Raw genomic sequence first — 23,003 nt, forward strand, 5'->3', positions numbered from 1 at the left:
CACATGGAGGGCTGAGCCCATCACGACCACGGAGTAAGTCGGGATGAATCTCTCCAGCTCTGAACCCCTGCTCTGTCCCAGGCTCTCCTTCGTGTGTCTCAAGGAACCATCTTCCACGGGGTTCCTGGGTAACTCCCCACTTCCTCCTGCACCACCACGGGGTCAATCAGATGGGCAGAGAAGAGATGACACCAAAGATGGTCAGGAAGAAACGAGAAACCCTGAGCCCCAGCTCAGCCACCAGTCCCCAGGGAGCAATAGAGTGACTGAGAACTGTCCCTTTGACCGTGGGACTCACAGCCCCCACTGAGCAACCAGCACAGGCCTCTCCTCCCAAGAGGCATGAGAGATTCACCCTGCACACCTCCAGGAAGGACACTTTCCTCTGAGACACCCAGTTCCTGAATGTCCATCCTTGGAAGCTGCAGCCAAGCTAGACACAATTAGAGAAAGGAAACGTCCCTCTCACCAGACGACACACAGCTCACCCACAGCACAATGGGGTGTCACTGTGACACGGACCTGGTAGAGCTCCAGCCTCCTTCACTGAAGGGGAGAGCCAGATGGGATTGAAGAGGGCAAAGGGCGTGAATGTTCACGCGACCCAGAGCCATGGGGATAACAGGAGGCTGAGGCCCAGGACTGCGCTTGCCCAACCTACAGGGTATGTGTGTGACTGTGTGTGTCTGTGCGTGTCTCTTTTGTGTGTGTGTTTGTGTTTCTGCACACAGTGTGTGCCGAGGTTTGGTGACAGAATCAGTGCTGAAAAAGACAGAGGCCTCCACAATTCCCGGGGACCTGATATACAGACAAAAGGAAAAAGAGAAGGAGGGACAAGGAGGCAGGACTGAGAGGGGAGGGGACAGAGAGATGCCCTGGGAACAGACCCCACCCATGAGCCTGAGAAGTGCTCCTGCCCCGGGAAGAGGCTCAGCACAGAAGGAGGAAGGACAGCACAGCTGACAGCTGTGCTCAGAAAGTTTCTGGATCTCAGGCTCATCTCTACAGAGGAGAACACGCAGGCGGCCCAAGCCATGGGGCCCCTGTCAGCGCCTCCCTGCACACTGCACATCACCTGGAAGGAGCTCCTGCTCACAGGTGAGGAGAGAACTTTCTGGGAGAGAACAGGAGGAGGAAGCAGAATGATTGGATGGGGTCTCCTGGAGAGGATGGGATTCTAAAAAATGAAATAAGCCAGCACTTTGAGAGGCTGAGGTGGGTGGATCATGAGGTCAGGAGTTCAAGGGCAGTCTGCTCAACACAGTGAAGCCCAGTCTCTACTAAAAATACAAAAAATTAGCAGGTGTGGTGGTGTGCTCCTGTAATCCTAGCTACTGGGGAATTTGAGGCAGGAGAATTGCATGAACCTGAGAGGCAGAGATTACAGTGAGCCGAGATCGCGCCACTGCACGCCAGCCTGGGCGACAGTACGAGAGTCCGTCTCAAAAAAAAAAAAAAAAAAAAAAAGGAAAGAAGGCACTGTTGGAGCCTGGATAGGGGAAAATATGCCAGAGAGGGATAGGGGTCAAAACAGGAAAATCACATTGAACTGGGAATTGGTAAGAGATAGGAAATTCTCAAGTGTTCTGTTTTGCTGGTTGATCATCACTGGTCACCACATTTTGAAAAATGATAATAATAACTATTATCAGATGACACTTCAAATGAACATATAAGCAGGGCATGAAACATTGTCCACAGCAAAAAACCTCAACAACTGGGGAAACAAAGAAGAAAAGCAAACAAAACACCCTGGGCATGGAGGGCCCTCTCACATGTACAGGAGTCTACAGTCTCTCTGAGGCACTGGGGTGCAACGAAGATCACAAAAGTCCCTGTCCTCACGGAACTCACGCTCTCATGGGCAGGAAGACAGACAAGCAAAGAGATCTAGAATGTGAGGTCAGGTGTTGACAAGAGTTCCGGAGGGAGCAGAGCAGGGAAAGGTCAGAAAGGGAAGACCCAGGATCTCTGAAGGAGGTGTCAGGAAAGAAGTCTGAGGATGTCCTGATGTGAGCAGGACCTGAGGGCAGTGTGGAGGGAGCCGTGCAGACCTCTGGGGAAGAGGATTTCCAAAGAGAAAAATGCCGAGGTCAGAAGCATTGAAGGAATGAGGGTGGTGCCACTGACCTTGACCAAGTAGGACAGTAGGACACAAACACAATAACACACACACACAAAATGGGCGTGTGTGTGTGTATGTGTGTGTCTTCAAGGTTGATGATTGAAGAGATCATCTCAGTACCCAGGGCCCCATCTTTTCACCCCAATACATAGTTCTCAATATTGACTGATACTCTTTCCACCTCCTAGTATTACTTTTCATCTTCTGGAACCCGCCCACCACTGCCCAAGTCACGATTGAAGCCCAGCCAACCAAAGTTTCCGAGGGGAAAGATATTCTTCTACTTGTCCAGAATTTGCCCCAGAATCTTACTGGCTACGTCTGGTTCAAAGGGCAAATAACGAACTACCATCAATTCATTATTGCATATGCAATAGACAGTAAAAATATTACAGTTGGGCCTGCATACAGTGGACGAGAAACAGTATATTCCAATGCATCCCTGCTGATCCAGAATGTCACCCAGAAGGACACAGGATCCTACACCATAGAAATCATAAAGCAAGGTGATGAGACTAAAGGAGTAACTGGACATTTCACCTTATACGGTGAGTGATTCCACATGATCCCTGGGTGTTGGGGGGTGGGGGTCACTTCTACTTTGCACACACAGGATGGTCAGGCCTGGACTGTGCCTGTGTCCCTCTCTGCGTTATGTCCCATGTTGGGATTTTGGCATTTAGTGCAGGACACACACAGAGGAGACAATCCTCAACAGATCAGAATTCCTTTCCTGCCTCCAGACCCTGCAGACACTTGCTGCACAGGAAGGACAGTCTGATGGGGGGTGGGGGGTGCTCAGCAGGAGGAGATCAGTCTCAGCCAAGAACCTCATGCCCTCTTCATAAACTTGACCCTGAGAAAGACCCTGGAGAACTGAGTAGGGCTTTGCCTAAGAGGCCCCCTGAGATACTCTCAGAAAAGCTCAGCCCTAGAAACCTCAACCCCAGACCCCTGTCCCTAAATCCCTACTCCAGATAAAGCTGAGGAGCCTGTGCCACGGCTCAGTTGTGGCAGGGCTTACTGGGACCAAGTATTTACCAGCTGTCTGAGGACTGTGTCTCCTGGAGCTGCTCACTGCCAGGGCTCAGCCCTCAGAGCCTCATCTGGGCAAGGACAGAGCTTCCTTCACCTGAGACTCAGAGTGGAGAGGACAGAAAGACAAGCTTTATAGGCCATCAGCCAACTGCTTTATGAGTCTTAGGACACTCCATAGAAACTCTAATGTCCCCAGAAGCAGAAACAGAAGAGAGAAAATGTACCTGGCAGCAGTTTGTCCACAGGGATCTGACCTAAAGGTGCTCTCTCATGAAAGTGAATAATAATAAATGCTGTTTGTGTGAACACCTCCACTGTGCCACGCATTAGGTCCGATGACTGTGAAGAATTTACAATTTATTCAACGATAGCATGAAAAGCCACAGTCCATTTGCCATTTAGCTTATTTGACTGAGAGAAAACTGAGGCACAGGAAGATACAGTCACTGAACCAGAGTCACACAAACACAAAAGGCAGATCAGGGTCACATGAGGTCTGTCTGCAGTCACAGGCCCATCCTCTCCTCCACCAGAAGTGAGGGCTTATTGGATTCCAAGGACCCCATAGTCATTTATTGGCTCAAATCCTCTCATCTTCGGCATCCAAACCTCAGAGGAGTGAGAGCAATTGTTCAGCTGATTAGTCTGCACTCCAGAACTAAATTACCTGCCTCAACTGTCAGAGTCAGTGCAAAAAATGTCCAGGCCTCCCCCTCAGATCTTAACTCCTATCACTGAACCCGAAATCCTCTGTTTACCAAAGTGTCCATGTCACTGGCATAACAGGATAAAGGACAGGACCTTGTTTTCCTTCCGCACTCACACCCCGCACCAGCACAGGCCCAGTGAGAGACACACACTCAGGAGCTCTCACATAACAAATGAAGGAATTGAATGAAGAAATGAATGACCGATAACCTCTTTAGAGGCTGAATCTTGGATGCAGAATCCTAGGAAGTTCTAGCCACACCTGTCCCTTGTCCTTCAGAGGCTGACACCCATGTTTCATGCCCCCACTACCTCTTGCCCCTAAAGCCACCCCACCTCATGTGTAACTCTGAAGCTCTTTGGTCACTGGAGGGTTTTCTGGATTCCCTAGTCCTGGACTGTGGAACTGGGGGTACCTGGTCCTTGGGGTCTCTGAAGTCACTGTAGGCCCCACTGTTCACTGCCATGCTGTCTCTGCCTCTCTCTGCTTCTCTGTGTCCCTCATCTTCCTCCCACTTCATTCTAACTGGCAAACCCTGTCCTGCACAGCTTCTTCCTCCACCCCTAGGCCTCCCCCAGACACTCCCTCTAACTAGGCTGACTGTTCTGTTCCCTTCCTGCTAACACTGTGGCCTGACCCACCTCCCAGGAAATAGGAAAGACATAGAAATCACCTTGAGTTGCACTCCTGCCAGGCTTCATCACAAGCCAATGTCCCCAGGTCGCTAAGAGAATGAGCTTCCACTGTATCCCCACCCAGGGCTCTTTCCTTTGTGAGGCTGATCTGTGGACAAGACCATGGGACAGGGATAGGCAGCTCCTCCATCCACTCTTATAATTCCCAGACAAGTTCTTCTGGCCTCCTGCACAAACAAAACCAATTTATCCAGATGGTGATTTGCAGTAAATGAAGATTTTAATGACTCCAAGTCTGCCAAACAGGAGGACGGAGGTTTATTATTACTCAAATCAGCCTCCCTAGTGGATCAGGGGTTAGAGATTTTCAAGGATAGTTTCAGGGGCACAGGACTAAAAAATATGTACTGCTGATTGTTTGGGGATGGAATCATGCGGGCGGAGGGAAATGATCTGTTTGTGCTCAAATCTGACTCTAGGTGGGGACCATGTGACTGGCTGGGCCATTAGTCATGGGTATGGATGAGGTCAGTGGGTTACCAGAATGCAAAGAATGAGAAACATCTCAGAAGACCAATCTCAGGTTCTACAATAGTGATGTTATCTAGAGGAGCAATGAGTTACAAATTTTGTAAACTCTGGCCAAATGACATTTGAGCAGTAAGGGATTAGAGAAACTGTGCCTCCATTTTAACAGAATTCAGTTCCCTCCTATAATCTTAGTCTCATGGTCTTTCACCAGTTTTACAAAGGCAATCCCTGGGCAAAATAAGGGAATTAGTGTTATGGAGGAACTGGTATTATTCTTGCTTCAAAGTTAAGCCATAGACTAAATTCCTCCCATGGTTAGCCTGGCCTATGTCCAGGAATGAGTGAGGACAGCCAGCCCGAGACTAGATGCCAGATGGAGTCAGCCATGCCAGTTTGCTGTTACTGTTGTAATCTTTGTACTGACTCACCAGGGTGTCAGAGGCTGGGCAGGCCTGCAGTCTCCAAAGCCCATGGGCTGATTTCACCCATTTCACTCGTGACTCCATCCTCAACCTACTGTGGAGCTCACATTCCCAGTCACTTCCTAGAGACTTCTGCTTTCCTAACAGGTATATAAGAAGCTTGAAATTTGTCACTCGGTTCTAACAGTAAGTAAAAAGCTGAACAATCTCAAAAGTCAACAACTCATTAAAATCCCTCAGAGATGGCCAGGCACAGTGGCTCACATCTGTAATCCCAGCACTTTGGGAGTCTGAGGCGGGCAAATCACAAGGTCAGGAGATCGAGACCAACCTGGCTAACACGGTGAAACCCCGTCTCTACTAAAAATACAAAGAAATTAGCCAGGCGTGGTGTCAGGCGCCTGTAGTCCCAGCTCCTCGGGAGGCTGAGGCAGAAGAGTGGCCTGAACCAGGGAGGCGGAGCTTGCAGTGAGCCAAGATCATGCCAGTACACTCCAACCTGGACAGCAGAGCGAGACTCCATCTCAGAAAAAAAAAAAAAAAAAAAAAAAAAAAAAGAGCTGTTAGAGAAATGAAGAATGCTTTTGATGCTTTCTGGTAGACTCCACACAGCTGAGGAAAGAATCCCTAGCTTGAGGATGTGTCAATAGAAACTTCCAAAAGTGAAACAGGAAAGTTCAAAAAGTGTGGGGGAAAAAAGTGGAACGACATGTTCTACTTCATATTCAACATTTTGTATTGACAATTTAAACTTTGTAGTTGTGGGATTACTACCAAGGCTCTAAAATACACGTAATGGGAATACTGGTGGTTTCGGGGAGCTGTTGCAGGTGGCCAGGTGGGTGCTATCTGGTGCTTTTACTGCCTGTGCCACATACAACTGTTTCCTCATGATGATGCCATTTTCATAAGGTGGGGTTCTTCGTGTTGGGGACACATGAGCCATTGGCGTCTCACTTAGACTCTTCCTAATTCACACAAACTGAAACTCGAGTTGTATTTTCTGAGATGAATAGAAAATGAAGTAAGCATCTCACATACCTATTCTGGGCTCCTCCCCATTTTTCCTAACTCTGCACAGAAATTAGAAACAGGAAGTTCCTTCTATATTTACTACCATAACACACATCACTTCTTTTAATTCGGCATCATTCCTCCTTTATGTAATTGACACACTGACCAGTTCTGTCCTTTTAACGGGATTCTCTCTACTTAAGGAGTTGCTAATTTCAAATCATGGTTGGTATCTTTCTTTGAGCATAATGTGATCCTGCTGGAATTCACCCCACACCTAAACCTTAATTGGGTGTCAAGAGAAATACTCCTACCAGCAATTGATCTTAGATGTTTGGACCATCAGTAAAAATTTCCACTTATGACAACATTTTAATGTTTCCTCCAATTTTTTTTTTTTTTTTGTTACTAGAGTCAGAACATAACATGAGGTCTAAACTCCAGAGAACTTTTTCGGGAAAATTGCAGTATTACAAATTGAGCATCCCAAATCCGGAAATTCAAAATCTGAAATGCTCCAAAATCCAACACTTCTAACCGCTGATGTGATGCTAAAAAGAAGTGCTTACTGGAGCATTTTGGATTTTAAATTTTTCAGATGTGGGATGCTGACCCAGTATATCTACTGCAAATATTCCCAAAAAAAAAAAAAAAAAAAAAAAATTTAGAAATCCAAAACACTTGGTTTTAAACTTTCTGCATAAGGAACACTTTATCTGCATGAACTATAGGCATGAAGCTGTACAGGAGATCTCTAGAACATCCTCAACCTGCCTAACTGAAACCACACAGCCATGGAACAATGCCCTATTCCCCTGACCCCAGCTCCTGGAAATTACTATTCTACTCTCTGATTCACTCTGGAATCCAGTGAGATGAGGTACATGGAGTAGTCAAACTCATAGAATCAAAAAATTGAACGTCTAATGAGAGAAAGCATCTGCAAGACTTCTTCCCAAATATTGTTCTAATAGCCACCAAACACATATGGTCCATGGAGGCCAGACTTCCACCATCAGTTCATGTTCGCCCTTTCCACCAGTCAGTTCCGCATTTGCAAACATCCCCATGTATTTCTAGAAAGATCCACATGGTCCTCACCTGCCTTCTACAGGGGGAAGGGAACATCATGGACACAGAACAGGGAACATGGTCTTGGTCCAAAGCTATCAGCTCTTGCCTGTCCCCTTCACTCTTTGTAGGTCATTCCTTGGACTCTGCTCTATCTTTAGAGGTCACTGGCTCAAGTCAGTCACTATGAGACAGCTGGGAAAACCGCCCCACCTTGTGGCTCCACTGCCTGATGATTGAACTGACCTCCAGGCTTGACTCTGGTCTCCCCTGTGTTATTTCTGCTGAAGTACCCAGTCCAGGCTAGGCTTCCCAGTACCCAAAGGGTTTAAGGACAATGGGAAGTTCCATCATCCATCTCTAGGATGTCCTTGAAAGGGAAACTGCAGAGAAAGCATACCTTGGGGACAAAGTAAGACTGAAACTAAGAAGATTCCAGCACTGCATGCTGCAGGTGAGGACCACAGGGTGGGCCAGGCAGGCAGTTGGAGAGGGAAGGACTCAGAGAGGCACCAGGGGCTGTGACTGCTGGTCATATGTCCTTCCATGACTCAATGCTGCTGCTCAATTCTCACTTGAGAAAATCTGTGCTTCTCCCACATAAAACAGGCAGCCTCACAATCTCTGAGCCCTCAGATTGCCATGCATCTGTCTTGTAACACACACACCTGCTGTGGGCTTTTAGGGACTTGGGTGGGCTGAGAGGTGGGAAATGTCATCTCTGATTGAAAAATGTCTTTGGAGGAATCAAAGGTGCCACACAGGGCAATCTTCTCTCTGTTATCTGCACAGTGGATATTCCCAAGCCCTACATCTCCAGCAGCAACTTAAACCCCAAGGGGGGCGCGGAGACTGTGATCTTATCCTGTGATCCTGACACTCAGGACGTAAGCTACCTGTGGTGGATAAATGGTCAGAGCCTCCCTATCAGTCGCAAGTTGCAGCTGTCCGAAAACAACAGGACCCTCAGTCTATTTGGTGTCACAAAGGATACTGCAGGACCCTATGAATGTGAAATGAAGAACCCAGTGAGTTCCAGCCGCAGTGACCCAGTCACCCTGAATCTCCTCTGTGAGTATCTTCTGTTCCTCTGTGAGCCAGGCTGCCATCCCAAATACACATGACCAGAGGCCAGGCCTCCCAGTCCCTCTCAGGTGCAAGTACAGAGACCTTTACCCCTGGATATCAAAGCTGGCCATGACTACTAAGACTAGTCTTTGGCTTGATCACCAATGGGAGAGAAGAGGCTGCTCCTGTCATGGGAGACTCAGGGTCTACAGCTTACGATGGGAAAAACAGGTGAATGTCTCAGGCTCCAGATCAGTGAACACAGCAGAGATTTGGCTGGGAGTTCAGTGTTGTGACTTAGCTCACAGGGTCACTGTGGCCCTTCCACACACCAGGATTTTCCCTTCCTTCTGACAACATCAGCTGTGCCTTTATTCTCTTTGCTCCAGATGGCCTGGATGCCCCCACCATTTCTTCTTCATATACCTATTAGCACACAGGGGAAGTCCCCAAGCTCTCCTGCCTCACAGACTCTCACTCACTGGCAGAGCATTCTTGGCTGATTGATGGGATGTTCCAGCAATCAGCACAAGTGTTCTTTATCCCCCAGATCACTAAAACATACAGGGGTCTATGTCTGTTTCATCCATAACTCAGCCGCTGGTGGGACAAATCTCATAATAAAAAGGATCGTAGTCCCTTGTAAGTGGATCCCTGGAGCACTGGCAATATGTTTTCCAGTGAATTCTATCTGCCTATCAGGGAAGAGCCACCTGCCCTCTGCTAAGGGAGAGGGAAAATCAAAAACCCAGGACAGGGAATATGTTTCTACTTCAAAACCACCATCTTTTGCCTGTCCCTTTGACTCTTTCTAGATCATTCTTTAGACTATACACTAACAGTGAACAATCTGAAAGGAAATTAAGAAAAGAATTTCAATTCACATTAACATCAAAAGGAATAAAATATTTTGGAATAAGTTTAACGAAAGAGGTCAAAGTGTTATACCCTGATAACTCCAAAACATTACTGAAAGAAATTAAAGATGACATCAATATATGGAAAGATATTTCACTTTCATGGATTGGAAAAATCAATATTGTTAGGATGGCAATACTACCCAAAGTGAGCTGCAGATTCAATGCAACCCCTACCCGAATCCCAGTAACAATTTTTGCAGAATTACAAACATCTGTATTAAATCTGACCTGACAGGCTCTTATTAATGATGGCCACAACAGAGTTACTGAGAAAAAGATACAACCATGAAAAGTCGGAAAGTTTTCATGACATAGAAAGTAGCACTCAGCCTCTCTCACATCCCAAAGCCTTCAAAAATATGAGTGCAGCTTGGGCAGTATGGAACTGACCAAAAACTAATTACCGAGCTACAATCATGGTGAGAGAAAAAAAAGGGCAGGAATGTATTTGGCCTATCACCTCCCACTTTGGCATAGTAATCTGATGTTGAAAAGAAATGTTCACTGGAGCATTTTAGATTTTGAATCCTTCAGATTTGGGATGCTAAACGAGTAAGTATATGACAAATAGTTCAGAATCAAGAAATGTCAGAAATCCAAAACACTTTTTGTCCTAAGCCTTATGCATAAGAAACACTCAATCTGTGTGAACTGTAGGCATCGAGCTGTACAGTAGATCTCTAGAACCTCCCTGTCATGCATAACTGAAACTGCACACCCATGAACAACTTCTGATTCTCCCCACTCCCAGCTCCTGGCAACCAGCAGTCTCTTCTCAGATTCACTCTAGAATTCACTTCCATGAGGTCCCTAGAGTAGTCAAACCCACGGAATCAGAGAGTAGAGCGTACAATAAAAGAAAATATTTCCAAAACTTCTCCCCAAATTTGTCTCATATCCATCAAACACACATGGTCCATGAGGACCAGATTTCCAGCAGTTCATTCCCACCCTTTCCACCAGTCAGTTCTGCATTTGCAAATATCCACATGTATTTCTGGAAAGATCCACATAGTCCTCACCTGCCCTCTGCAGAAGGAGAGGAAACTTAAAGAACCCAGAACAGGGAACATGGTTCTGCTCCAGGGTCACCAGCTGTTGTCTGTCCCCTTCACTCTTTCTAGATCATTCCTTGCACTCTGCTCTATCTTTGGAGGTCACTGGCTCAAGTAAGTCATCATGAAACACCTGCAAAAAACTGCCCCACCTTGTGCCTCCATGGCCTGATGACTGAACTGACCTCCAGGCTTGACTCTAGTCTCTCCTGTCTTCTTTCTGCTGAAACATCCAGTCCCAGGCCAGGCTGCTCAGTATCTTCAGGGTTTCAGGCCAATGGGAAGTCCCATTATTACTCATCTCTAGAATGTCCTTGGAAATGGAAGCCGTAGAGAAATCACATCTAGGGGGGCAAAGTAGGATGGAATTTGGAAGGGACTCAGCAGTTGCACATTCCAGGTAAGGAACCCAAGGTGAGCCAGCCAGTCAGTTCATTGGAGAGGGACTGGTAGGGGTACCAGGGGCTGTGACTCCCACTGAAGTGTCTGTCCATGACCCAACACTGCTGATGAATTCACACTTGAGAAAATCTGTGCTTCCCTAAGACAGAACAGGTGGCCTCACAGTCTTTGAGCCCTTAGATCATCATGCATCTGTCTCGTGACACACGCACCAGCTATTGACTTTCAAGGACTCGGGTGGGCTGAGAGGTGGGAGATGTTAACTCTGATTGAAGGATGCCTGTGGAGGAATCAAAGGTGCCACACAGGAAAAACTTCTGTTATCCACACAGCGGAGCTGCCCAAGCCCTACATCACCAGCAACAACTTCAATCCCATGGAGAATAAGAATGTTGTAGCCTTAACCTGTGAACCTAAGACTGAGGGCTACACCTACTTGTGGAGGGTAAATGGTCAGAGCCTCCCGGTCAGTCCTAGGCTAAAGGAACCCGGTAAAAACAGGATCCTTATTCTAACCAATGTCATAAGAAATGACACAGGACCCTATGAATGTGAAATATGGGACCGAGTTGGTAGCATCTGCAGTGACCCAGTCACCCTAGATGTCCTTTGTATGTTTGGTGGGCCAGGCCACCAGCTAAAATCCAAACAACCAGAGGCCAGGCATCTCAGTCTCTCAGGTTCAAGTACAGACATTTTATTTCTGGACACACGAGGTGGCCATGACTCCCTGCCCTGGGGAAATCTGGGTAGGCACAGCCTTAACCAAGAATATAAGGGGAGGGGCTGCTCATCATGGGAGACTTGGGGTCTACAGCCTGTGATGGGAGGAACAGGTGAATACCTCAGGCCTTGTCTCAGTGAAGACAGAAGGGTTTTGGCTGGGCCTTGAGGGTGCGTCTTGACTCAGAGGGACACTGTGTCCCTTTAAGAGACCAGGAGTATCCCCTTCCCTCGGACAACATCACCTGTGGCTTTATTCTCTTTACTCTAGATGGTCCAGACGTCCCCTTGGTTTTGCCTGCAACTACCTATTACGATGCAGGAACAACCCTCTACTTGTCCTGCTTCGCGGACTCTAACCCACCGGCAGAGTATTCTTGGACGGTTAATGGGAAATTTCTGCAATCAGGATCAGAGCTCTCTATCCCCCAAATTACTACAGAGCATAGTGGGATCTATCGTTGCGCTGCTCGTAACTCAGCCACTGGCAGGGAACGTTACAGATTCAGGAGGATCAAAGTCTTACGTAAGTGGATCCCTGCATCATTGTCAACAGTGTTTTAGGTGGAGTCTATCTGGCTTTCAGAGAAGAGTCAGGAAAACATTTTTATTCCCAGCCTGTGCCCCATAGGTAGAAGCAAATCCTAAATTCTCCTCCTGAACCCTCCCAATTTGTCTCTACAGACTCTTTTCTCCTTGTTTTTCTGTTTTCTCATGGTTGACCTTGTGTCCAGCCTGAGAAAGGTAGGGAGGGGGCTTTGTCAGCCCTGAGCCCTATGTGGTGGAAGAGGCTTCACAGAGGGACAAGAAGGAGAGTCCTCAAGATCAAGTTGCTTCTTGCTGTCAGCCACACATCCCTGTCCACCACGTCTTTGTTTTCTTTTACCTACTCCATGAGCTACAGGGAACATCTGAGGTTTTGAAACAAGCTCACATTTTTCCCCCAAATGAGAGGAGGAAGCCCCTTGGATGAGGGAGGAGCAGCTCAGACTGCTCCCTTCTCTGCTCCGGGCTTCTCTGGTGACTGGCCCTGCCTGACTCCACCTGGGGTGAGACCAGCATGTATGGAGAAAGAGCCCTGGTGGCCTGTTCTGAATTCAGCTAAATCGAGCTGCCAGTTGAAGTGAAGCCTAGGTTGCAGGGAATTAAGAAGAGAGGGAACCTCGGGGCAGACTCTTGAGTTGTGTCCTGGCTCTGAAGTCACCGGCTGTATGAGGCTGTGGGCACTGCATGTGGGACACAGCACAGAGGACAGTGAGTGATGCACACTTGGAGAAATAGTGAGATTCACTTCTGGGGCTCTTCATGGCAGGAAAGGGGCAATGAAAAAAGTGTGTATTTATAGAGTGTAAGACTACCAGGACACTTTATATGTATTAATATTAAGACTTATCATTAACTATTTCTAAATGTGCAATTTAGTGTTGTGTAACCATCACACTATCTATTTCCAGAGCTTTTTCCTTTTACCATATTAAACCTCTATACCCTATAAACAGTAACTCTCACTTCTTCTCCCCCTATGCCTTAGCACATACCATTCTACTTTCTGTCTCTATGTAACTGGCTATTCTATCTTTTATAAATGGAATTATAGAATAATTATCCTTTTGTGTCTGGCTTATATCAGTGAGCATAATGTCTTCAAGGTTCATCCACTTTGCACGATATATTGGAATTTTATTCCTTGTTAAGTTTGAATAACATTTTGATGTATACATATACCTCATTTGGCCTACCCACTTATCTTTCAATGGACTTTTCTGTTGTTTCCATTTTTTGGCTACTGTGAGTAATGCTTCTCTGAACATCAATGTGCAAATATTTGTTCAAATTTCCTTCCATTCTATAGGCAGTATGTCCAGAAGTGGAATTGCTGGGTCGAATGGTAATTTATTGTTTAATGTTTTGAGAAACAGCCACACCACTTTTTACAGTGGGTATAACATTTTTCATTCCCATCAGCAATGCACTAGAGCTCCAATTTTTCCATCTATTTGAAAACACTTGTTGTTTTGTGTTGTTGTCATTGTTGTTTATCAAAGCCATCCTAAAGTGTGTGAAGTGGTGTCACATTGTGGTTTTGATTTGCATATCTCTACGTATTCATGACGCTGAGGAATTCTGCATGGGCTTATTGGATATTTGCATATCTTCCTTGGAGAAAACTCTATTTTAATCGTTTGTTCATTTTTTAATTGGGTTTCTGGATGTTTGCTGTTGTTGACTTGTAGTTTTTCATGTATTCTGGAAATTAATTTCTTTTCACACTCATAATTTGCAATTATTTTTCTCATTTCATGGGTTGCCTTTTTACTTTCTTGATAATGTTCTTCAATATATAAAAGATTTTGATTTTTATGAAGTTCAATTTATCCATTTTATTTGTTGCCTATGCTTTTGTTGTTACAGCCAAGAAATCATTGTGAAATCCAATATCATGAAGGTTTTCTCCTATGTTTTCTTTTAAGAGTTGTATAGATTTTGCTCTTACATTTAGATCTTTGAGCTATTGTGGGTTAATTTTTGTATATGATGTTAGGTAAAGGTTCCACTTATTCTTGCCCTTGGATATCCAGCTTTCCCAATATCATTTGGTGAGAACACTGTCCTTTCCCCATTGAACGATCTTGGCACAGTCGATGAAAATCATTTGGCCATATGTGTAAGAATTTCTTTCTGGGCTCTCTGTTCTATCTCATTAATTTCTACGTCCTCCTTTATGCCAGTACCACACTGTATTGGTTACTGGGGCTTTGTAGTAAATGCTGAGATCAGGAAGTGTGAGTCCTCCAGCCTCATTGTTCCTCTTCAAAGTTGTTTGTCTATTTATAGTCATGAGATTTAATATAAATTTTAGGACGGATTTTTCTTTTAGTGTAAAAATGTCACTGAGATTCTGAAGGAATTGTATTGAATCTGTAGCTCACTTTGGGTAGCACTGTCCTAACAACAGTGAGTCTTCTATTTCATGAAAACAAAATGTCTTTCATTTTATTGATGTCATCATTAAGTAATATTTTATGGATTTCAGGTATAATCATTTCACCTCTTTGGTTAAACTTATTCCTAAGTATATTATTCTTTTTGATATTAATACAAATTAAATTGTTTTTCTTAACTTCCCTTCACATTGTTCATTGTTAGTGTATTGAAATACGACTGATGTTTGAACGTTGATTTTGTATTGTGGAACATTACTGAATTCATTTATTAATTCTAATAGGTTTGTTCCATCTTTAGGATTTTCTACATATAAGTTCAAGTTATCTACAAACAGATTAATTTTACTCCTTTCTTCCAATTTGAATGTCTTTTTAAAAATCTTACCTAATTTTTCTGACTAAACCTTTCAATATTACATTGAATAGAAGTGTCAAAAGCAGCATCCTTGTCTTGTTCCTGCTCATACAGGGAAACCTTTCAGTCTTTCTCCACAGAGTATGATGTTAGCATTGGGTTTTTCCCGTATTACCTTTATGTTGAGGTGGTTTCCTTCCATTCTTAGTTAGAATGCTTTTATTACAAAAAAATACTGAATTTCATCAAATGCTTTTACTGATTCAATCTTATTACTGATTATAGTTCCATTCATATTTTTGTGTTTTTCTAGGAATTTATCTATTTCTTCTAGGTTATCCAATTTATTGGCATACAATTATTTACAGTACTTTCATAATCATTATTTTATTAGAATTGGTAGTAATCATTTTCTGTTTCTTTACTTCACTTGTTTTTTTCTTTTTTTTTTTTTTTTAAGAGAGAGAGACAGGCTCTCACTTTGTAGGCCAGCCCAGGCTGAAATACAGTGGTGTGATTATGGCTTGCTGCAGCCTCAATCTCCTGGGCTCAAGCAATTCTCCTTCTTCAGCCTCCCAAGATACTAGGATTACAGATGCATGCCACCATACCCAGCTAATTGGTTTTTAAGTTTTTTTGTAGAGGGAGGGTCTCCCCAGGTTACCTATGCTGGTCAAAACACCGGGCCTCAAGAAATCCTCCCATTGTGACCTTCCAAAATGCTAGGATTAAGAGATGACCCACCATGCTCGGACTCCATTTTCATTTCTGATTTTGGTAATTTTAATCTTCTCTCTTTTTTTCTTAGTCAGTCTAGTTAATGGTCGTCAATTTTGTTGATTTTACTTTGAAGAATCAACTTTGGTTTCATAAATTTCCTCTATTCTTTTTCCATTCTCCATTTTATTTTTATCCACTCTAATCTGTATTGTGTCCTTCAATCACTGTGCTCGGGTTTAGTTTGTTCTTCTTTCATATCCTGAAGTAGGAGAGAGCTTGCTCATACCATTCTTTTAAAGGTTTCATGTAGTCAATGAAACAAGATGCCACACACAGACGAACCAATGTCAGCTGTTATATTACTTCCATCATCATTAGCCTTGAGGTCAATAGTCCTAGAATCAAATCTCAGATCCACCTATTACTAGCCATATGACACCAGGAGAGATTTTACACTACTCTAAGCTTGTGTCTTTTCATTGGCAAAATGGAAATAATGTCTACCTGACAGGGTTACTGTGTGAACTAAATGAGGTACAGGTAAAGTATTTAGCACAGGACCTGGCACATAGGACGTGCCCCTGAACAGTACCTATTTCCATATATATATAGAAAAAGAGGTACCATATAAAACGCTAGGACATGGTGACTGACTACTTGTGGGAGAGAAAGGAAAAAAGCTAAGTGCAAAGAATCAAGAGTGGTATGTTACTTTTTACCAACTGAGATGCATCCCGGTTGGGATTGGACATATGAGATAATTTATCATGGAAGACACCTGTGAGGGAATGTGGGGCAGGCATGAAGGTAGTATGGGAGAACCCACAGACCACTATGCAAAGCTGACTCGTGTGTAAAAGAAAGAGAAAGAAGTTTTAGGTATCAACGCAGTTCTAAGAGAATTTTTGAAAGGCTGATAGGGAATCCTCCAACCAGTCACCCATTAAAGTTAAAGAGAGCCTGAGAGAACTAGGATTGCTTTCACGCCCTTGCTGGGAGCCTGTGGGAAGAAAGCTTTCTGTGCAAAGGAGGTGGTGAATTTGAAATGCACTGACCTGGGCCTTCTGTCAATCAGGTCCCTGGCGTGGAGACCTGGCAGGGTCTGATTCATGGCTGCCACCACAGAGACACTGAGAAAAAGATGCAACCATGAAAAGGTGGAAAGGTCTAAAGTTCTAATGACATAGAAAATAGCAATCAGCCTTTCTCACATCTGAAAGTTTTCTGAAATATCTGAGTGCAGTAGAGAATTGACAGAGGACTGATCACCAACCTAGAAACATGGTGAGAGGGGAAAAAAACTGCAAGAATATAATCATCTCCCATCAACTTTCCAACAGAAATAATGTATTCCTTGAAGAAACAATTATAGAGTACCTCATGTTACATGCTTGTTCCTGAGGCTCCCCCCTGTAAAATAACATCAACTCCATTCCTTCTTTTCTTTGCTTTTCTTTCCATGACAGCTCCTGTAGAATTAGGACGTCCATCCTGGTCTTAATCTGATATAGCAGCCGTGATGTCATTTCTGTATTTCGGGAAAACTGGCAGGTATGATGGCCTTTTCTCTTGTCCCATTTCCTGAAGGGCTGACTGCCATGCTTGGGAGAGGGAGAAGACTTATTTGCCTGTATCTGGGACTGGATCTCCTCCTTCCTCCACCAAACTCCTGCTTCTTAACACTAATTCCTGCAGTTTCCTTTCTCCCTGGCCTTTATGCTCCCTGTACCCTAGTGTCTTTTAAACCTAATTATCTCCAGCCTCTGCTCGTTCAAATGAGAAACACAATTTCACATTTTGAAACCCTCTTCATTATTTTTCACATCTCTCAATAGTGTAATTCTCTCCATTCCCATAAAGCTCAACCACTTCTCAAAGTGTTGCTTGACTTTTTGCCTCCAGACTTTGAAACCTTCCTTGCATACGACTGCCTCATTACCTTCCTAAAATCTAGTTAATTCACTTAATCAGGAATCTCCAGGCATCTACTCTAGCCTATTTGGTAAGTTCACATTTTTTTCTATTTATTAATCCTTCTCACTTCCTTTACCTCTACTTCCTAGTATAATTCCTCCATCCTAGTTAGAACTGTCTCCTGACACATCTCTGCCCCTTCACCCACATAGACATAACATAACATTCTTACTTCCAATGCTATGCCTAAAACCAGGGTGAACTCCCCTCCACCATCTGCACTACAGACTTAACCACACCCTTCATCACAAGTAATCTCTGACCTCGTGCAGAACAAAGACTTTAGGATTAGCCTGTGTACCTGAGACTCAGAACACAATGTATGTGTGATTGAGACCTTTTCCTATGACCAATTCACGTGTTCCAAAAAGATACAGAAATGAAGAAGGCAAGGTCTCTACCCCAGGAGACATAAAGCCTAAGACAGGAAATGAGACCTGAAAATAATCATGATACCAAAATAGAAAAAAAGTGAAGGCCACAAGAAACCAGAGAAATCTGATGGGAAATATAGCTACACATTGGAATCACTGGAAAACATTTTTAAAAGTGGATGCTCGAGCCCCACGTATTAGTTCCAGTTTAAAGGTCTGGTGGGGGACCCAGGCACCGGTAATTTTTAAGTCTTCCCTGACACTACAAACATGTAAAGAGGATGGAGAACTCTTGTTGTAATAGGTAGAAATTAAAACTAAATCAATGATTTTCAGGTAAAAGTACCTGATATTACTTCTAAAGGAATTACTTAAAAAGTAATTAAAAAGGAATTACTTCTAAAGGAATTAGTTAAAAAGTAATTAAAAATACTTAAAAAGGAATTACCTAAGGACTTTTTTCAATGTACATAAGACTATACTTTTCGGCCCTAATTATTAATGGGCTACACGAAGAACTCAGTGATCCAGTTGGGAAACAGAAGCTGAATGGAAAAGCCACCTTATTTGGTATGTTATAATATATATAAAACATGTTCAAATGAGTGATAAGTGATGCTAAACCTTCTCTAAATAATATTTATGGGAATGTTGATAATATGAGTATTCTAGACTGGGCGCGGTGGCTCACGCCTGTAGTCCCAGCACTTTAGGAGGTCGAGACGGCAGATCATGAGGTCAGGAGATCGAGACCATCCTGGCTAACATGGTGAAACCCCAGCTCTACTAAATATACAAAAACAAAATTAGCCGGGTGTAGTGGCAGGGGCTTGTAGTCCCAGCTACTCCGGAAGCTGAGGCAGGAAATGGCATGAACCTGGGAATCGGAGCTTGCAGTGAGCAGACATCGTGCCACTGCACTCCAGCCTGGGTGACAGGGCGAGACTCCATCTCAAAAAAATAAAAATAAAAATGAAAAAATTAAAAAAAATTAGTACTCTGAAAACTATATGACATTTCTGGAAATCGAGTATGTTATCAGTCATAGTGTCATACACCACAGGAGTAACTAGATTTCTATGTGAGCTGTTTCTTTACCACAATCAGCCTAATAAAAACCTCATTAGATTTTTAACCATAGTCATTTTAAATCTTTGTCATTCCCAGACAGTTGCTTTGATTCTTCCTTGAAGTATTTATAATCAGTTACAGTCCAAAATTGCTTTTTCTTTGAGGAGATATATGGAAAAGACTCTGACAACGACTCTTGAATACAAGTTTCTGATAACTTCAAGATCATACCACTGGACTCTCTGAGAACTTTCAAAATTTTAATGAACAGTCTGATACCTTCATGAAATTTATGACAAAGAAGAAAAAAATCATCTGTTTTATTGGGCTAAATAATCAAAAAGATGTTTTCATAATTTTTTATTTGAGAATGTGCTGCTTCTTTGTATGTTTTAATCTCCAGATTTGTGAACTTTCTCTTTTAAGCTATTTATAGTTTACAGCAGTGTGATAAAGTATACTTTTGTAAACAAAAATGGAAACATTTGCTTTTGCTCCGAATCTGAGTGCCCCAGAATTAGGAAACTATTCATGAGGATTCATATGCTTACGGTAATAAAGTTATTTGCACAAGTTCAGTAAGAATCTACTCTCTTTATAACAGGATACATTTGAAAACATTGGTTATATTACTAAGGCTTTGACTGGGATGTTTTATTTGAGAATATACATAGAATAAACCCATAGGGAATGCAGGGAAAGTCTGAAGTTGGCCTTTGTTTGGCTTCCTAGTCTCAAGATATTTTTAAAAGTTTAATCTGAGAGTCTTATAAAACTTCTAGCAAAGCAAAGTTTAAAAAGGGCCTCTATGGTCCCTTGCTACTCTTGCTGCATTTAGGTAAAAAATCTAGGCAAGTTCGGTGAGACTCAACCTATTTTGCAAACAAATTCATCCTACTGGGATTATCCTTGGTAAAAATAGAGACCCCTATATAGAGACATTATTTTGAAAAGAAAAACTGTGGCACACCTGTTACCATATTGAACCACTGTTCATTATCTTTGAGTATTTATAATCCATTGGTAGACTGGACTGGACCCTGAATTCTTTTATTTCTTCCAATTCATTTTTTCCAATGAAATCATTAAGAGCAAGAACAGCTCTGTTCCTGAAGCCATATAAGCTGGAGGTGGACAACTCAATGTAAATTTCATGGGAAAACCCTCGTGTCTGAGGTGTGGGCCCTTCAGAGCTCACCAAATGTTCAACACCATAACTTAGAGACACTTAAACTGCAAAGACAGCAAGTTGATGACGTTACACTGTGGACAGCTTTTCTCAAGATGTCAGAACAAGACTATCAATCATGATGAGACTCTTACCTCTCTTAATTTGTCCTTGCTTATGCCTGTCTCCTTTGCTTTCCAAAATAATGCTGTACTTAGGATTTCACAAGAAGTAGCTTCTGAGAGTAAGTTAACAGTGTGAGATACATCATGTCAAACACACTTTTTTTAAAAGATGGAGTTCCTCTCTTGTTGCCCACACTGGAGTGTAATGGCACAATCTTGGCTCACTACAACCTCCGCCTCCTGGGTTCAAGTGATTCTCCTGCTTCAGCCTCCCTAGTAGCTGGGATTATAGGAATGTGTCATGACACCAGACTAATTGTGTATTTTTGGTAGAGGCGGGGTTTCTACCTGTTGGTCAGGCTGGTCTCGAACTCCCGACCTCAGGTGATCCACACGCCTTGGCTTCCCAAAGTGCTGGGATTACAGGCGTGAGCCACCACACCTGGCCCACACATTTTTACATAACAAGAGATCCTTTAGCCCACCCAAAAACTGCCCTTAGCTGCATCTTTAACTCAACTTTTTCCTCAAATGTATGGAGTTTTTTTTTTAGGCTTTACTTCTATACTTGCCTGTTCTTCTCACTCTCTGTTTTAATTTAACATAGACATGCAATGCTAGAAAATAGAATTGCTCTCTACCAGCTAACAAGTGGGAGCCTGTGCAGTTTCTGACACTTCTTGTTGCACATGGATAAATACATCGGGTATTATAGAGACTCAGTTGTAAAAATCAACAAATGTGCTGCCTGGTTAAAATGACTAGACTCTTCTGGCTTCTTCTTTGAATTATTCTATTGTAGTTGATTTGTATCTTGCCTAATCTGCTGATTAATATCTTGCTAATCATAGGATATAGATAGACTGTGTTTCTGTTTTACAACTGTGTTAGAAATTGCTGACGCCCACACTATGTTGTAAATTCTTATCTCTGTATACTGTACTTCTGCATACTGAGGTTATGTTAAAGAATTACTTCATCCCCATGTGACCATCTCACCTCATAATCAAACGACCATGAATCCCTCACTAACCTACCCCCGCCCTCACTAAACTTAATAATAAATGCTGGTATATCCAGTGTATTGGTGGCATCACAGGACCAGAAGGCAATGACCTCCCCTGTACCCAACTTTCACTATCATGTGTGTGTGTTTTATTTCTTGACCTGGCAATCCACCTGGGAACAAATAAAGAGGCCTGTTGCATTGTGGGCTGCTGGCCAGATGCCGCAATATAATCCCAGCTACCTTGGATGCTGAGGTTGGAGAATCACTTGAACCCAGAAGACAGAGGCTGTAGTGAGCCGAGATCATGCCACTGCAATACAGCCTGTGCCACAGAGCGAGACTCCATTAAAAAAAAAGAAAAGTGGGGGTGTGGCACCAACATGGCCAAATAGGAACAGCACCAGCCTCCAGATCCCAGCGTGAGCAACACAGAAGTCAGGTGATTTCTCCATTTCCAACAGAGATACCAGGTTCATCTCACTGGGATATCTTGGACAGTGGGTGCAGGACAGTGGGTGCAGCCCAACAAATGGGAGTGGAACAGGGTGAGGCATCACCTCACTTGGGAAGTACAAGGGGGAAGGGAATTCCCTTTCCTAGCCAAGGAAAATTGTGACACACAACACTTGGAAAATCAGGTCACTCCCACCATAGTACAGTGCTTTACCAAGGGTCTTAGCAAACGGCACATCAGGAGATCATATCCTGCACCTGGCTTGGCGGGTCCCATGCCCATCGAGGCTCCCTCATTGCTAGCACAGCAGTCTGAGATCTTACTGCAAGGTGGCAGCAAGGCTCGGTGTGGGGCACCTGCCATTGCTGAGGTTTAAGTAGGTAAACAAAGTGGCCAGGAAGCTTGAACTTGGTGAGCCCACTGCATCTCAAGGAGGCCTGCCTGCCTCTTTGACTCCTCCTCTGGGGACAGGGCATAGCCAAACAAAAGGCAGCAGAAACCTCTGCAGATGTAAATGTCCCTGTCTGACAGCTTTGAAGAGAGTAGTGGTTCTCCCAGCATGGAGTTTGGGATCTGAGAACGGACAGACTGCCTGCTCAGGTGGGTCCCTGACTCCTGAGTAGCCTAATTGGGAGACATCTCCACTAGAGGCAGACTGACACCCCACACCTCACATGGCCGGGTATACCTCTGAGATGAAGCTTCCAGAGCAATGATCAGACAGCAACATTGGCTGTTCAGCAATATTCATTCTTCTGTAGCTTCCGCTGCTGATACCCAGGAAAAAAGGGTCTAGAGTGGACCTCACGGAAATTCCAACAGACCTGTAACTGAGGGTCCTGACTGTTAGAAGGGAAACTAACAAAAACAGAAAGGACATCCACACCAAAACCCTATCTGTACGTCACCATCATTGAAGACCTACAGTAGATGAAACCACAAAGATGGGGAGAAGGCAGTGCAGAAATGTTGAAAATTCTAAAGCTGGGAGTGCCTCTCCCCGTCCAAAGGAATGCAGCTCCTTGCCAGCAATGGAACAAAGCTGGGCAGAGAATGACTTTGATGAGTTGAGAGAAGAAGACTTCAGACAATCAA

At 43.8% G+C, this 23,003-nt stretch overlaps 1 protein-coding gene across 1 annotated transcript; it reads left to right on the forward strand.

The window, feature by feature from the left end:
* The first annotated feature begins 1,034 nt into the window (after positions 1 to 1,034).
* On the forward strand, positions 1,035 to 15,940 carry LOC140711841 (pregnancy-specific beta-1-glycoprotein 7-like). The gene is made up of 6 exons (XM_073016361.1): positions 1,035 to 1,098; positions 2,314 to 2,673; positions 8,338 to 8,616; positions 11,323 to 11,601; positions 11,985 to 12,239; positions 15,656 to 15,940. The coding sequence occupies exons 1-6, from the start codon at positions 1,035 to 1,037 to the stop codon at positions 15,721 to 15,723; spliced, it is 1,305 nt and encodes a 434-aa protein (XP_072872462.1). The 3' UTR covers positions 15,724 to 15,940.
* The last annotated feature ends 7,063 nt before the right edge of the window (positions 15,941 to 23,003 follow it).

The sequence above is a fragment of the Chlorocebus sabaeus genome, chromosome 6 (assembly GCF_047675955.1).
Source record: "Chlorocebus sabaeus isolate Y175 chromosome 6, mChlSab1.0.hap1, whole genome shotgun sequence".
Classification (NCBI taxonomy): domain Eukaryota; kingdom Metazoa; phylum Chordata; class Mammalia; order Primates; family Cercopithecidae; genus Chlorocebus; species Chlorocebus sabaeus.

Coding starts and splice junctions, on each gene's coding strand:
- LOC140711841 (XM_073016361.1), top strand. CDS start 1,035: ATGGGGCCCCTGTCAGCGCCTCCCTGCACACTGCACATCACCTGGAAG. Junction 1,099..2,313: donor GAAGGAGCTCCTGCTCACAG/GTGAGGAGAGAA, acceptor TCCACCTCCTAG/TATTACTTTTCATCTTCTGG. Junction 8,617..11,322: donor AGTCACCCTGAATCTCCTCT/GTGAGTATCTTC, acceptor TTATCCACACAG/CGGAGCTGCCCAAGCCCTAC.